Here is a 14182-nt window from a genome sequence, read left to right as displayed (position 1 = left end):
TTGTAGACCAGTGGCATAGCCCCTCGCCCGAGGGGGTGGCAGTTCATTCAACTTTATTTTCATTTCGTAAATAGCACGAATTTTGTCCTTCATTACTGTTTTCTCTCTTTTGTCCATGATTATTTACAGTTGTCAACAATAATTGTGGTAGCAGCGCTCAAAAATTAAAATTAAAATGACGTTTTGAAAGCAAAGCACAAAATTGTTTTAAGGGGCTTCGGTGGGCGGGCAGAGGAAAACCTGGCCAACCGATAAAACCGGTTTCCACACCTTTGCCCCACGCTGCCCAAGCTGCCCAAGCTGCCCAAGCTGAAGAGACAATACAAAAAGTAAAAGAAAAAAACGTTACTTCAGTCCTTCACGCCACGCAGCATCCGACGCAAAGCACGCCAAGTTGTCCATTAATTCGTCTTAATCCCAAATCTAAATCTACCCACACCAGCCCCAGGGAAAATGTCATTACTCTGCCTTTTGTAACTTAAAGGCGCTAGACAGAGGACACTAGGCAGCTCACCTTGAGAGAAACGACGAGAACCAAAACAGACAATTCCTAATGGTTATCAGTATAGTTATAGTTGGCGCGTTTCTATGTTTTTTTTTGTCTTTGTTTCGGTTGTTTTCGTATTTTTGTTTCTTGTTTTGCTTGTTTTTGGGCGCTCTTCCAAACAGACGTTTTTTTTTTTTTGGCACTCTGCATTATAAATTATAGGGAGACGAAAACCGGGGGAAAAGACAACCGCACACGAACTTACAGTGTGTGGGAGAGAGAAAGAAAGCGGGAAGGCTGTAAAAGGGGCGAGGGAGAGGAAAGCTGCGTGCGTACGCGTGAGGCAGTCATTGCATGCGATCTCATGGATAATGAAAAGTTGATTTGGGCTGGTTTCGCCCTTCTGACCATGGTGTCCTTCATTTGCCTTCAAGGGCCTTTTTCTTCTTCACATGGTTCTCGCACAACGCCACCGGGCCGGGCCGACCGCACAAATTCGAGGCGGCGTCATCAGACGTCATCTTCTGTTGTGCCCTCTGAACGAATTGGTGCTTCTTCTGGCAGCCTCATGTCAAGAAAGGGGCTTACGAGCAACAGTCGTTCGGACACCAAAAAAGGAGGTACTGCTCCTAAACACCAAGGCGCTTCGCCGCCTCCACTGAAATTAAATGTCAATGTTTCTCCTATAGGAACGGGTGTGTCTCATCCGTCTCCGCACACCAGTAACTTCACTGCGTCCGTGATCACTGCTAGGCATATGGCACGCAACGCGCAGTCTACAAATACATGTGCTGCTGAGGTGGAGAGGGTGAATGGGCGATCCGTGGTGGGACGCTCAACGCAGACAGACAGCATCCTCTGGGAGGAGTTTTGCTGCTTTGATGCTTTAAACTCAGCTCCAAGTGTCTGTGATCCGCTTGGGTGTATTAGCCCCATCATTAGCAAGGACAAGGACATCGCGTCACCGATTTCCGCCGAGGCCTTGTATTTTAATTCTCCAAAACGGGGGAACAGCAAGCCCATCCCTCTGCTTCCGCCCTCTTTGGAACATGGTGTCGAAGTGGAGTTGACCAAGCGCGTTGAGGCAGTGCAGGTGCCTTCAGCTGGGGCCAGAGAGTGGTTTGATCTCTACAACTTTGTCACACACGTCCCTCGCGGTGTTCTGCGGCCAATTTGGATGAAAAAGTTCGTTGGGTTGTTGCTCTCTCCCACGTTTCCCCCGCCAGTGACCGTATCGGACTCATCGAATGGTGAAGTGGACCCTCTTTGGCGCCTTCAGGAGCATGTTTCTCGCCTTCTGAAGGATGATTCCTTTCGACTTCCAAAGAATGGCCAGTTTTGTCTCTCAGACGAAGGGACAAGTGTTGTTTGGTGTGCAAAGGAGGGGAAGAGGTTAGAAAAAATCAGCAGGTTTTCCCACATTTGTGTTTTTTCAAGCGATGAGGATGAAGATGAAAGAGATGATGGCGACGGCGACGCCGGTGTAGTTGGACGTGTTGAAAAAGTACTATTGGCCTGCCGACAGGCGAGCATGCACTTCGCTGCAACGCAGTTTCCGGAGGAATCTACGCTGAATGCCCCTGAACCGACAGATCAATCGCAGGTGGCAATTCGTATTCCGTTTGAGGAGCAGGATGTGATGACTTTGCTTGACAATTTGGTAAAACTACGAAACCATGCCTCATTCGACGCGCTGCGACGCAGTGGCATAGATATCTCCTTTTCTGTTGGTGTAGTTGACGTCATGAATGAGGCGCAAAGGCTGCTTGATCGGGCGTCCATTAAAATGGCCTCTGTCGGACAGAACACCCTACAAACTTTGCAAACTCCACCGAGGTCCTGGTTGGTGTCGCCAGCCCAACGAGCTGTGGGACAAGAACCGAAGTGGGCTCAAGAAGAGATGCCTCTGACGCCGTTAGACGGACGGCGTTCGGAGCGTGACACGCGGATGATGCCACAGTCATCTCTCTCGCCACGGCACAGCAGAAAGTCAGATATCAAGCGTCCCGCGTTGCGTGATAGCGCCACGCATGACTTTGGTGATTTTCCGTACGGACCGCATGACGCTCCTTGTCTCTCCTCTTCCGCGTATGAAAACCCCGCGTCTACACCACCTCGCAACGGTGAGTCGCATTCGTTTGTAAGATTTTTGACTGCCTCGACGATTCCATCTGCTGCATTGGACGAAAATGAGCGACAACGCACGCTGTATGGAAGGTCCAGGACACAGACTGTTATAGAGCTGGCCTCGAATATCTCCTCGGAGAAAAACACCAGCAACGGGACGCGATCAAGTAACAACGTCTTCAGCCGTCTCTACACGCCTCCCAAAAACACCCAGAAAGCGGCCGCACAACCCACTCCACCTCTTTCAGGAGGGAAGAAAGTTCCATTTAACGTTTATGTGTGAAAACTTCCGCGCACTTCTGGAGGTGTCTTTTGTTGTTGGTGTTATAGTTGTTGTTATTTTATTTTGTTGTACTCGGTTTGCCAATCTTTCTTTCTTTATTGCTTTCTCTTTGCGGGTTTGTGAGTTGGTTCAGGTGAAGCGTGTGGTGAGTGCATTGCATCGTTAGCACGGAAGGACTTTTGTGCAGAAGGGGAGAGCGGTGGTGTTAGGTGTCTTTTTCTTTGTCCGGAAATCAAAATAAAAAAACGGTTGTATGTTCGTGCATGGCTGCCTTACTCCTTTTGTCTCTTATTATTACCACTATTAAAAGTCACACACCTCTATGCACTGAACGGAAGAGAAAATTTGGTAAGGATTGGGAGTAAGGGGAGGGGAACGTAGGACGATGTGTTCTTGCACTCTCTCGTTTTGTGTTGCTGTGCCTGTTTCAGTTCTTTTTCTCGTTGTGTTATTGTCGTCTTTTTTTTTTTGCTTTTTTAGGTAGCAGCAAACCGCAGGAGAAACAAAAAGTAGAAACGACAGCCACTGTTTTTATTTATTTGGGTTTATGTATTGCAGCGAGAAAGGTGGGTTTGGTTGTTGTTGTTGTTTTCGTTTTTTGTTTTTGTTTGGCTGTTTGGTTGTTGCTGGCTCACAATTTATTAGTGTTTATTCTGAGACCTACTGAAAGACAGGTGTTGTGTACGTAGCACCCGGACTGTGCGCGTGTGTGTTGGGTAATGAACCACGCCGAGCATCTCGGAATAGCCTTTGCAAACATCGTGTACGCCTTCTTGATCACCATCGACACCGACGACTATGGTGCATTCATCTCTCGAATGTTTGAGCGAGAATCCCGAGAAAAGCGGGCGTTGGTTGCATTCCTCGTCAAAAAGAGGGCTGCTCATTTTCCGTTCATGACAGATGACGTGGGCAATACAGAAGACGTGGAGAAGGAGCGGAGCCGCTGCGCTGATGACGGGATTCAAGACAGTTGGTGGCAGAACGTCGAGTCTTTGAATGAGATTCCAGATGCACCCGTGGAGAGGTTTTTAGAGCGAAATATGGCGATTAACGATGCTGTGGTGCAGCTTACCATGGTTCGAAATGCCTTCTTGGAATGTATTTTAGAACTCTCAGAGAACGCTTCTTTCAGTGTGTCCCCCACTCTACACCGATCACTGCAACAGATTCCAAATGACTTTTTTAACGCTGCGATGAGTGGTGTACAAAGGACCATCATGGAAGTTGTCTCATCTCTCTGTGGTGAACTGAAGCAGAAAAACCTGCCAAACTGTTTTTCACAGTCGATGGGGACATCTGGTTGCGGCTCAAGGAGTGAGCTTATTGGTCAAGGGGGCTGTAATAGTAACGCCCAAATGCTGGGTATTGCAGTGGAAACTATTTGGGCGTATAGTGTGGCCTTTATGTTGGCTGCGGAGGACTTTGTTCGTATACGATGTGGGGGTTTTGTACACTGCAGTCGATTCCTCTTGCGTGACCTTTACATGCCGTCTGAAGGCGAGATAACATCCAGCTTTCGTCCCTCTCTTTGTAATCTACCACCAGTCTTTTTTCTCTCCTTGAAACTTGCTGAGAAGTTGGGGAACCACTTTTACGGTATTCTTTCATCGGGGAGCGTTGTGGCGCGTCCGTCAGACATGCACCTTCTATTGCTGAGCCGCTTATGCTACGGATTTCTCACCCAGCTGGATGAAGCCTCGAAGGATGATGTTTGGAGGGGATTGGTAAATACATGCTTATCTGTCGTGCAAAAGGCACGACCTTCCGCCCACGACCGGGAAGATGTGGATTGGGGCACTCTCATTCAGGAGACCGATCCATCGCACAGCACCGCAGACCATGAACGTCTGGTGCAAGAACTGATGTTTGTTTGGAGGCGACAACAGGGATGGCGGGGAAGTTCAACGAATGGAGCACCACAGGACGAAGATGATACGTGGGCAACTAGCCTGCCCATTATTTTTTTGAAGCCTTATTCCTTTTTTTCTTTGTGCTTCAATAAGACGGTCTCCGCGGTTTCGGAGAGTTGTGGGTTGAAGTTGGGCAGCGGCAATAAAAATGAGAGGGTAATAGGTGATCATTTTGGTGGCTTGTTTCGTGACGCGATGCAGTTGTGCCATATTTTCACTTATAGTGCCGGGACGCCTGGTTTACTCAGCGCCCTTCTCGACCTTGTCCGGGGGATGATGTCGCTCTCAAGGCGCGAGGGGCGGTTAAAAGATGTAGTGACACTCATTCTCTCCGGATGTCTACTTTCGAAATCAGCTCCGCACGGCACCTCTCACGCGAACGCGTGGGCGAAGACACAAAAAGTTGTGGATAGTTTACTGGATGAGGTTGACAACTGGCGCAAGGCGAGACATGCGATCTGCTACTCCCTTTCAATGGCAGCGCTCCTTGGCAGGTGCTCTCTAAAAGAGTTGGAGTTGAGGCTACCAACGTTCTTGGCCACAATGGAGTCCTGGTTTGCGTCGGCCAACAATATGGAGAGGACGGCTATTCTTCACGCCACCTTGCACGTTGGAGGGCTTCTGTGTGACGTCTGTGCCATTCATGATCCTCTCTCTCCGCACAAGTGGAACAACTCTATCTTAAGCTTCTTTCACTCCGTGGAAAAGATGCTGCTAAATGTGATTGGCTTCAAGATCTGGAAGAACACACCGTACACTTCATCCTGCATTGAAATTGCCTCAGACCTCTTGTTATTTGCACTACAACAGGAGTCTTTTCAATCATCCGCACTTCATTGGCTTCTGAGGCTTTTGGAGACCAAGGCAAAGACAAGGATGCTTTCAAAGAGTTCTAACGGCACTGTCATTACTCGCGGTCGATTGATCGCCATACGTACCATTTGGGCTCTCGTTGAGCTATACTACTGTGGAACCTTCTCCATTGTGGGTCACGAAGGAGTTAGCGCAAAGGATGTATTATTGGCCTGTATCACTACTTGTGAAAACAGGAAGCGGCTTGGTGCTATGTATAACGCTTTACTGGAACAAAAGACTTCTATAAAGGAGAGAATCATTGGGTGTATTGCGTTTCAAGGGACCTGTTACAGGCCTGCAGTGGTTACTGTTGAGACGCTTGCGATATTCTGGCGTGGGAGGAGTCTGAAAAATGTGATTCAATGCTTGAAGACGCATGAAGAGGTTCGACGGGGAATCAATGAGCTTCGTGAGGCTGCTTTTAGTTATGCCCGACAAATTTGTGCCAATGATCGTGCTGAGGATGTCGCGGAATACGTCCATCAGTTGGTTCCTATTTTTCTAATGGCGCGTCTTTGGGATCCACCGCAGGTGGTGCTGGAGCACAGCCTTGTGCTCCCAACGCTGCTCGTGGGGCCAGTGACGCCGCTATATGAGGTGGTGTCAAACGTTGTATTTCCGTTTTACTTTCTTAAACAGGATGAAAAAAGTATGTGGAGATCTGCGCTTGCGCTTCACCGACTGGTCGAATGCATTATTGTGGAGTTGGGAAAAGACGAGGGTGACCATGTGGCACACCTAACCGAGTACGTTCGGCTGCACTTAACCAATCTACGGGATAGGATGGAATCCCTTGTGAATGAGGAACTATATGCACAGGAAATCGAGGAATATGGGGTAACAAGTTGCAACTCCATGAAGAGGGTATCTTTTGATAAGGAGGCGCACCAGAAGACACTTGTGTTTTGTCGCGACAAGTGGAATTGGTTATTGGATGCTTTGGACGTGAGTCCGCTGAGTCCTAGCGAGTTGAACTCATCGCTCGATCCACAGGAATGGTGTGCTGTGCCTGCTGTACGCAACACAGTCCTTGTTGACGTGCTGGAGGGACTGGCCGTGGTGCTGTTGGGGCACACGAAACTGAATGTGCGTCGAAGTGCGTTATATCTGCTGGAGTTGGTTTCCTCACTTTTGAGGTTGCACCGCATTCATTGTGGGGCAACCGCCCGAATAAAAGATGACCCCTTCCCTGACGGCGCATATTGTAAGCCACATGAATCGCTGTCATCCACAGGAAACGTGGGTACACTTCCGTTAAGCCCCGAGGGGTCGAATTCTCGCAGCGTTGCTGTGGCAGACATTTTTGTGGAACTCGGTGAGCAGTTTGAGGAGATGTATGCCTTTAATAAGGAACGCTACGTCCCGCTTGTGTATATCCTCAATGGCAGAGTACCCACCGTGACAGACTCCATGTATGAGAGGTTTGCCGAAGAGGCACGGCAAGGGTTTCCCGTGGATGGGTCTTCTATCAATAGTAATTCCCAACACAAACCTTTTTCGGCACGTCCAGCGGCAATTGCAACTAAACACACGCTCATTTCCACCTCATTTGGTGGCCATTGCCTTGCAGAGGATGGAACCACACCACACTTTGTCTTTGTTTCTACCACTGCACTGGCACTTCTCATGTATGGCTACTCCCCAGGGTCTGCGTTGGTGCGTGTAGTGTGCGCCATTGCAGGGGAGGTGGTTGAGAGGGGAGCCCAACGGCAGTTAGAGCGCAATTCATTTGACTGGGAATCCTGCTATGTATACAATTACCTTTTTCTCTGCGTTGATAATCTGAAGTCCTCCCCGGATGCGAATCGGTTAACACGTGGAGGTGAGCGGAATCGGCCGGGACATCAGCAAGGCGGAAACTCCACATTTGTGGGTGGGGCCGACGAGTTAAAGGATATAAACTTTCATATTTTGAATCGTCATGGAGCGTACCATCACCTGATGAAAGCCATTACGGTGCCTCTGATTTTGAATGAAATTTATACAGATAACGTTTCACCATGCTTTTTGGATATGATGCAGTATTTGCTTCTTGGGCCAATGGAATATGTTGCGACGGGAAGCAGCTCCCTTGTTACTTATTGTGGGATCATGGACAGTGATCACCCCATTTTAACAGCGCTGCTGAATACGTTAGCAGTAGGAGGCAACAAAACACGTCGAGGCAAGCAAACAATTTTATATGCTTGCTATGTTGTTTTACTTCCGATGATTCTTGTCATTAGCCGTCGTTACTTTGTGAATCCTCCCTTTGTTCCAGGGTGGAAACAACACATGGTTGCTACGCAACGTGCCCGGATGGAGGCCATTCTTCAGAGTGTTATTGATGACCTGCTGTTGGGTGAGTTGCATAACAAAGACTACGCGGCAGAAAACGAGGAGTCGCGCAGCTTTTCCGCCGAAGCTCTGAGTCGCATAGTGCATGAGGGAAATGGTGTATCCTTGCGATCATGCCTGTCGCTCCCCTTGCTTTCTTTTGTTATTGCGCAGAGTGACGGCAGGTCCGTGGTGGCACAAAATACATCAGATGACGTCGCATTGACTGTCTTTCTTCGCGGTGTTCTGTGCGATGTGATTGCGCTCGTATACTCCAAGGATGCCAAATTCCTGGAACCGAAGTTTAAAAGTAATTTTTTGACGAAAGTCCTGTACTTTCTAACGTACCAGGTGCATTGGTTCATTCAGGGGAACGCGCGCCATTCAGGGAGGAGTTTTAGGCAAAAATTACAAATGAACATGAATGCAGTTATGGAGAAGAGTATTCTCGCACTACAGACTGTAGTGTCTTCACTTGACTTGCCTACACTTCAACGGGGCCAGTTTGAGCATGCATTTCGTATTATTAACGCATTTGGTAAAACGTTTTTTCGATGGTTACAAGATTCCTTACCAACCGACTACGAAAACCTTGAGACACATGCACCGAACGTATTTGGGCTTGCGGTCACATTACTGGTGGTAGACTCTCCGTTACGGGAGTCAGTGATTTTGCTACTTCGTCAGCTTCCTTTAGGCAGCCCTGTGCATCGCATCTTTTTCTCAATAATTGTGACAGCGTGTTCGACAAGGTGGGATGGGCGAAAAGGGCCTCTGCTGTCGCAGAAATATCATCAGAAGGCGTACCCATCCCTTGCGCGATCTGTGACAGGTAATGAGATGTCTTTTACCAGTACGAAAACCAGCTGGAGGAATGACGTGTTTGATGAGGAGTTGAAAACTATAGGGAGTATTATCTACTACGCCTTGGTCTATCTTTACAAAGAAGAAAGGTTTGGCTACTTTTTTGACCCTGTTGTGCGGTCCAAGGCGTACGGCCTGCTTGTGTTGCTTTGTGGGGAAGCTCCTATTGAGCCAATGGCGGACCCGCTGGATGACTGGCTGTGCTTGCTGCTGAAAATATATCGGAAAGGCACTGTCGAGGAGGAGGGGGATAATGAACTTGTACAACACTTTTTCTTAATGGCCAGCGAAGATATTCTTTCCATGGGGTGCATTTCATCCAGTCCTGTAGAACGGCGGCGCATAGCCTTAAGTTTGCTTTCGTTTTGCTTGCGCCGAGTGAAACCAACGGAATCTAAGTTACACACAGTGCTTAGTGTCACACATACGTGCCGGAACACAAGCTCTGAGCTTTCCATCGCTACGCTGTGGGGCGGATGGATTGTCTACGAGGGACGGGAAAGGGAACGCTTCGTCTCTATCTTGGTGGCATCCCCAATGGACTTGGTAGACAAGCGTCTAGTGACGCATTACATTGACATCTACATAAATCATGAAATGACACTCCGGGGCAAAGGGAACGATGGTAAGCTTGACGGGCGTTCACGTGGGGCGTACTACAGCTTTCTTCTTTTCTCGCTCTATCAAATGAGGCTGCTGCGCGACGTTGTGGCCCACAGTGAAGAGAGTAGGAGGGCATGTGTGGAGACGCCAGAGACATCGCATTCAACCTATATGCTGCAGAGTGATGTGTATTGGCATAGTTTCCTGGCGTGTCATTCAGCTGTCCCCAGCTCCCTGGATTCGCCGTTAAAAAACAAAAAGGAGGTGAATGTAAATTCCAAGGGAAAATTTTTGTGGATTAAAAATGAAAACATCTGGCACCACTCTATGCAGCTAACAAACGAGAATATCAAGGCAAACCTTTCTTGCTCTTCTATGCGGGAGCGTCCCATGGAAATTGGTGGGAAGAATGACACAAAAGAACTTCTAGAAGACATTGCAACGGTGCAGGAGGTGGGCTTTGTCAAACCTCTTTTGAGCGTTCTTTTTTTTGCATCGTGGGCCATGGAGAGACTACGGCAACGTGACTGGCGCTTGTGGAAGGAGTTAAACAGAGATCTTTCTTGCATTACCAGTTTTACAGTGAATGAGTTGACAACTGATTTGAGGGCGGCCGAAATTGCGCAAATGTTTTCCTCCGCCTCAGACGACCAATGCGAGTCGGAGGGCGAATTGGAGGATTCTGCTGAATGTGTGGGTTCCGTATCTGAGCATAATATTGATCACCGTGCATCTTTGACGTGGGATGAGTGTAAACTGCCGAACACAGTGGATACGCAGGATGGAGATAAAAATGATGACGAACAGGAGGAAGAGGGAGATGCGGATGCGGAGGTGGATGCAGAGCATCATTCCGGGGAGAGCAGCGTTGGTACGGTTGTGGTAAACGCTAATGTACCAAAAACAAGCGTTACAGAAGCAATGGTGTTCAACATCAAACAAGCGGACAAGTTGAGGAAGGAAACGAGATTGAAGCGTTCACGCCGAATGAATGATCCGTCTCTTCTTCTTCAGAGGGACCTTGTTGTGTTGTTTTTGCATTTTGCCTGCATGCTCCTTGTGCACATGGGTTTTGGGGAGATGTGCTGTGGAGAGAAGTCTGAGGAACTCTCCTCACGCTTTTATGTCGTGGAAAGGGCATTTGAGGCACTTGGCATTCTTTTGAAAGATACCGCTACGCAAGGAACCTGGCGGTCGTCGTCGACTCTCAAACACTGGCTGAAGCTGACATTTGCCCGAGTGCGGCGTCGTTTGGCAATGAAGAGGGGTCTGAAAAACTGGGATGATGGTGTAATTTCACTGACCTTTGAATCTTGTTTGTTTTTTGAGGGGACCGTCTTCGATGCGGGTAACTCGGGTACCCCGTCATCGTCTGTGGAGCTGGTGCTAAAAGAGCTGTTTTTAAACATCGCGGGACAGGGTCGCAATATACGTGGTCGTCACTTTCTTCTACGGTGCCTCCATGAGTTTTCGACGTGGCTGGAGCCAAACACTTATCAGGATAGCGATGCCAAAGCCTGGCGGAATTCACTCCATCCTTACATCTTACTCATTTCCTTGAAGGTGGCGCGAGCGATATCGTTTTGTCTTTCCTACACAACAGGGGTGTTGGTGGTGGGGCGTGATTGCCAGCACAAATGGATGGAAAAGACGGCTATGCAGTTGGCAGGCGTAAGTGCATTTCGACGGTTTATTATGGCGCTTTCTCAGCAGATGAATGTGCTACAAAAAGAGTCTTCTTCCGCGATAAGGCCATTTGCGCGGGCTCAATGTTACAATTTTTGTGCCTCGGTTCTGAGGTCCATGGCCTGTCTGCTGAGTGACATAATTATTCATGAAATGTACTACTGCACAGGGGCACATGCGGAGCAAGTGGAGGAAGAGAAACAGGATGCGCTTTTACTCTCCACCCCCTTTGGGGATAACAGCTCATTCCCAGCACATTATCTCTTGACAAGTTTCTGGACGGGGTTTGCATTTCTGCTTGACCCCAACTTGTGGCAGGCGGCGTGTGACGTGTTGACTGTCTTTCATCGTTATGGCTGTGCTCAGTTTCTTGGCAGCATTTCTCCTCCACCCTTGCAGTTGCCGTATCCGTTAGGCATGAACGTAACGCCTGACTGTGCAGCCGTGCAACTAGTGCTACTGCGTCAAGGCAAGGAAAACATGGTGGATCAGAATAAAGGGGGAAATCCAACGTTGTCGGAGCAGGAGGATCATGGCGTGGAACACACCGTGGATGTGGTGCTGAACTACCTCAATGAGTATGCAAGCGAGAAGGAAGAGCCTGCTGTGCTTCTGGCGTTTACGGAATTGTTGCTATTGTGTGATTGGACGTCGCTCGATTATGGAACACGTGCCCCAAGATTCACAGCATTCGCAAGAAGGGGGGATGTTTCTATGGATTCTCAGCGTCAACTCCCTCAGAAGCTCTCCACTCAACGAGACATGGGCCCACTTCAATCCTCCGCGTATCGTCCTTTTACGCGTTACGTATGCTACTTTGCTGAGTCGTGGAAACGAGGCTTGCTGTTGCTCCCAGCGGGTTGTGAGAGAACTGCAGAGGGGTTGGCGTCACGCATGTCGTTTGTGCTTGGGGATTTTTTCCATATGGCGGTGAAGGTATTTGGCGTTTCCTCTGTCGAAGTCCTGCTGCATCGGGTGATTGCAGGGAATTGTTGGAAACGAGAGTCTATAGAAGTAACAACTTCGTGTTCAGGGAACCGCTACACGGGTTTTTGCTCGCTGCCAAGCTGCGCCGATCCCTCCCGAAGAAGTCACATATTGAATGATGTACACGCGAGTTCTTTTCAGAGCCAGTTTGAATCGCTTGTCGTCTCACCGCTTATGTTTTTGTTTCAGTCATCGGAGACGCCGCTGCCGCTGTGGAGCAAGATTCTTGCCCTGGTGGCGGCGCTGCTGCGGTATCATGAGCAAAATCATGGATTTGTGACTGATCAGCTACTGAAGTTCCTGCCAGACATTGAGCGGGGGCTGGGCGTCGGGACGGCCTCGAACGCCCTCACAGATGAGACACCGCTTTACGACAGGCTCGTTGTGCTCGTCCTCGCGGATGAGGTGTCGTCAAAGGTGAAGCGACTACGCATGGCGGCATGGACTAAGACGCCCTCCACCTCGCCATTTGACACCGGAAATGCCGTATCGCAGCTGGCCTTGTTGCTAGATAATCAGCCATTTGTGACAGCCCTAATGGATAAACTCACCCATGACCCCTTTTCTGCCTACTCCGAAGCAAACGTTGGAACGTCGGTGCGAATGGAACTCACGGGGGATATCTCCAAGCTTAACACCTCATCGCCTATGGAAGAGTGGGAGCTGAGGCCTTTTCAAGCGGCGTCGAGGAAATTGCCCGAGGAGACTACTTTTGGCGACGAAAAGGGGATGCACCCACTGGAGGTGCCTAGGACAATCCCAGACCACACAAATGAGGACGATGCATCCAGCCTCATCATACAGGATGCTCAGCGATGCACGGAGACCTCCCGTTCACATCGCTTTGGCGGCTACATTTACGAAACCCTAACCGAAGCCAATGGTGCGATGCAACTGACAGGCCAGTTACCTCTCGAGTATTACCGCCCCACGATCAAAGAAACTCCACTAGCATTGGGTTTACGTGCTCCAGAGCGGTCCAGCAGCGCCGACCAGACACCGCCTAGTGTGCAGCATCGTTCCTTTGATCAGTTTATTTGGCCACCAGGCATCAACACGGTGTGCGCGTCAAGTGCCAGCGTGGTATCTGCCTTATCTTTGAGTACTTCTACCGGAAAACGATTTTCAGGTAGCGACGACGACAACACTTCTTCGACCGCCTCTACTTAAAAGATTGCGTGCATTTACTCGAGGAGAGGTAAATCCTCGCGGTACTGCCAATCTTTCTCCATATACTAGGCAAGTACTCATAACTGAATTAGATGAGAAGTGTCTTTTTTTTTCCTTTGTTCTTGGTAGGGCGCGGTACGGTTGCTTTGCACGTGTTATATATATATATATATATACATTTTCTCTTTGTTAGGGCAGGCAGCATTTTCTGTTTTGGCACTCTGGGGACTGTTGCGTTCTTTGCGTTGCTCTTTGCGTGTGGGTTTCTGAGCCCGCAAGGCGATGGCTTGACAGACAGTTAAACTGTGTGTATGTGGGTCCAAATAAAGCCCCCACATTTTGAGAATAATGATAGTAATAATAATAATAAAACAAAACAGCAAAGAGCGTGTGGTGAATAGTTTTTTTTTTTTTGGCATTTAAAGGGTTTTGAGGTTTATGCACTCTGCTCTTTATTCCACTTTGTGGGGAAAGGGTGTGCTGCATGAGGACACGTTTACAAACCCCTTACCTATACACACCCTTTCTGGTTCCCTTTTTTTTTTTTATGTGCATGGACTTCAAAAAAAAAAAAAAAACATGCACCCGGTTTTGGATGAATGAGCAAGAGACTGATTTATTTATTTGTGCTCTTTTTTTCCCCCCATAGTTCTACATTGGTCTATTTTCCGTGCTGTCGCGCTGAATAGAGGTGTGAGCGTATTTATCTATTTTGTCTTTCTTGCTTAGTCCCCACGTTACTACTAATAAAATAACATCCTTCGCACGGAGAGATGCGACGGCGGCGGAAACCCAAAATAATGTCATTTTTTTTTTTTTTTTACAACGAGAGCCCAGGGATTACAAAACGCCTTGATGTATATATATATATATATATATATATATTACTTT

The 14182-nt window shown here is 48.5% G+C and overlaps 2 protein-coding genes across 2 annotated transcripts, besides 7 other annotated features; both read left to right on the top strand.

Moving 5' to 3' along the window:
- Positions 1-582: 582 nt before the first annotated feature.
- Positions 583-651: a sequence feature (A-rich).
- A 200-nt stretch (positions 652-851) lies between these two features.
- On the top strand, positions 852-2897 carry TraAM80_04066 (uncharacterized protein; the record flags this gene model as incomplete). The annotated part of the gene is made up of 1 exon (XM_029381010.1): positions 852-2897. One exon carries the CDS (start codon positions 852-854, stop codon positions 2895-2897), a length of 2046 nt encoding a protein of 681 aa, XP_029239155.1.
- A 29-nt stretch (positions 2898-2926) lies between these two features.
- Positions 2927-2967: a microsatellite.
- Positions 2968-2981: 14 nt separating this feature from the next.
- Positions 2982-3004: a microsatellite.
- A 464-nt stretch (positions 3005-3468) lies between these two features.
- Positions 3469-3526: a microsatellite.
- Positions 3527-3616: 90 nt separating this feature from the next.
- On the top strand, positions 3617-13291 carry TraAM80_04065 (uncharacterized protein; the record flags this gene model as incomplete). The annotated part of the gene is made up of 1 exon (XM_029381009.1): positions 3617-13291. One exon carries the CDS (start codon positions 3617-3619, stop codon positions 13289-13291), a length of 9675 nt encoding a protein of 3224 aa, XP_029239154.1.
- Positions 13292-13447: 156 nt separating this feature from the next.
- Positions 13448-13470: a microsatellite.
- Positions 13471-13635: 165 nt separating this feature from the next.
- Positions 13636-13661: a microsatellite.
- Positions 13662-14149: 488 nt separating this feature from the next.
- Positions 14150-14176: a microsatellite.
- Positions 14177-14182: the final 6 nt, after the last annotated feature.

This window comes from Trypanosoma rangeli (assembly GCF_003719475.1).
Source record: "Trypanosoma rangeli strain AM80 chromosome Unknown Tra_15.4_contig_00113, whole genome shotgun sequence".
Classification (NCBI taxonomy): domain Eukaryota; phylum Euglenozoa; class Kinetoplastea; order Trypanosomatida; family Trypanosomatidae; genus Trypanosoma; species Trypanosoma rangeli.
Note: the sequence above shows the minus strand (reverse complement) of the source record. Positions and strands in the feature narration are given on the sequence as shown.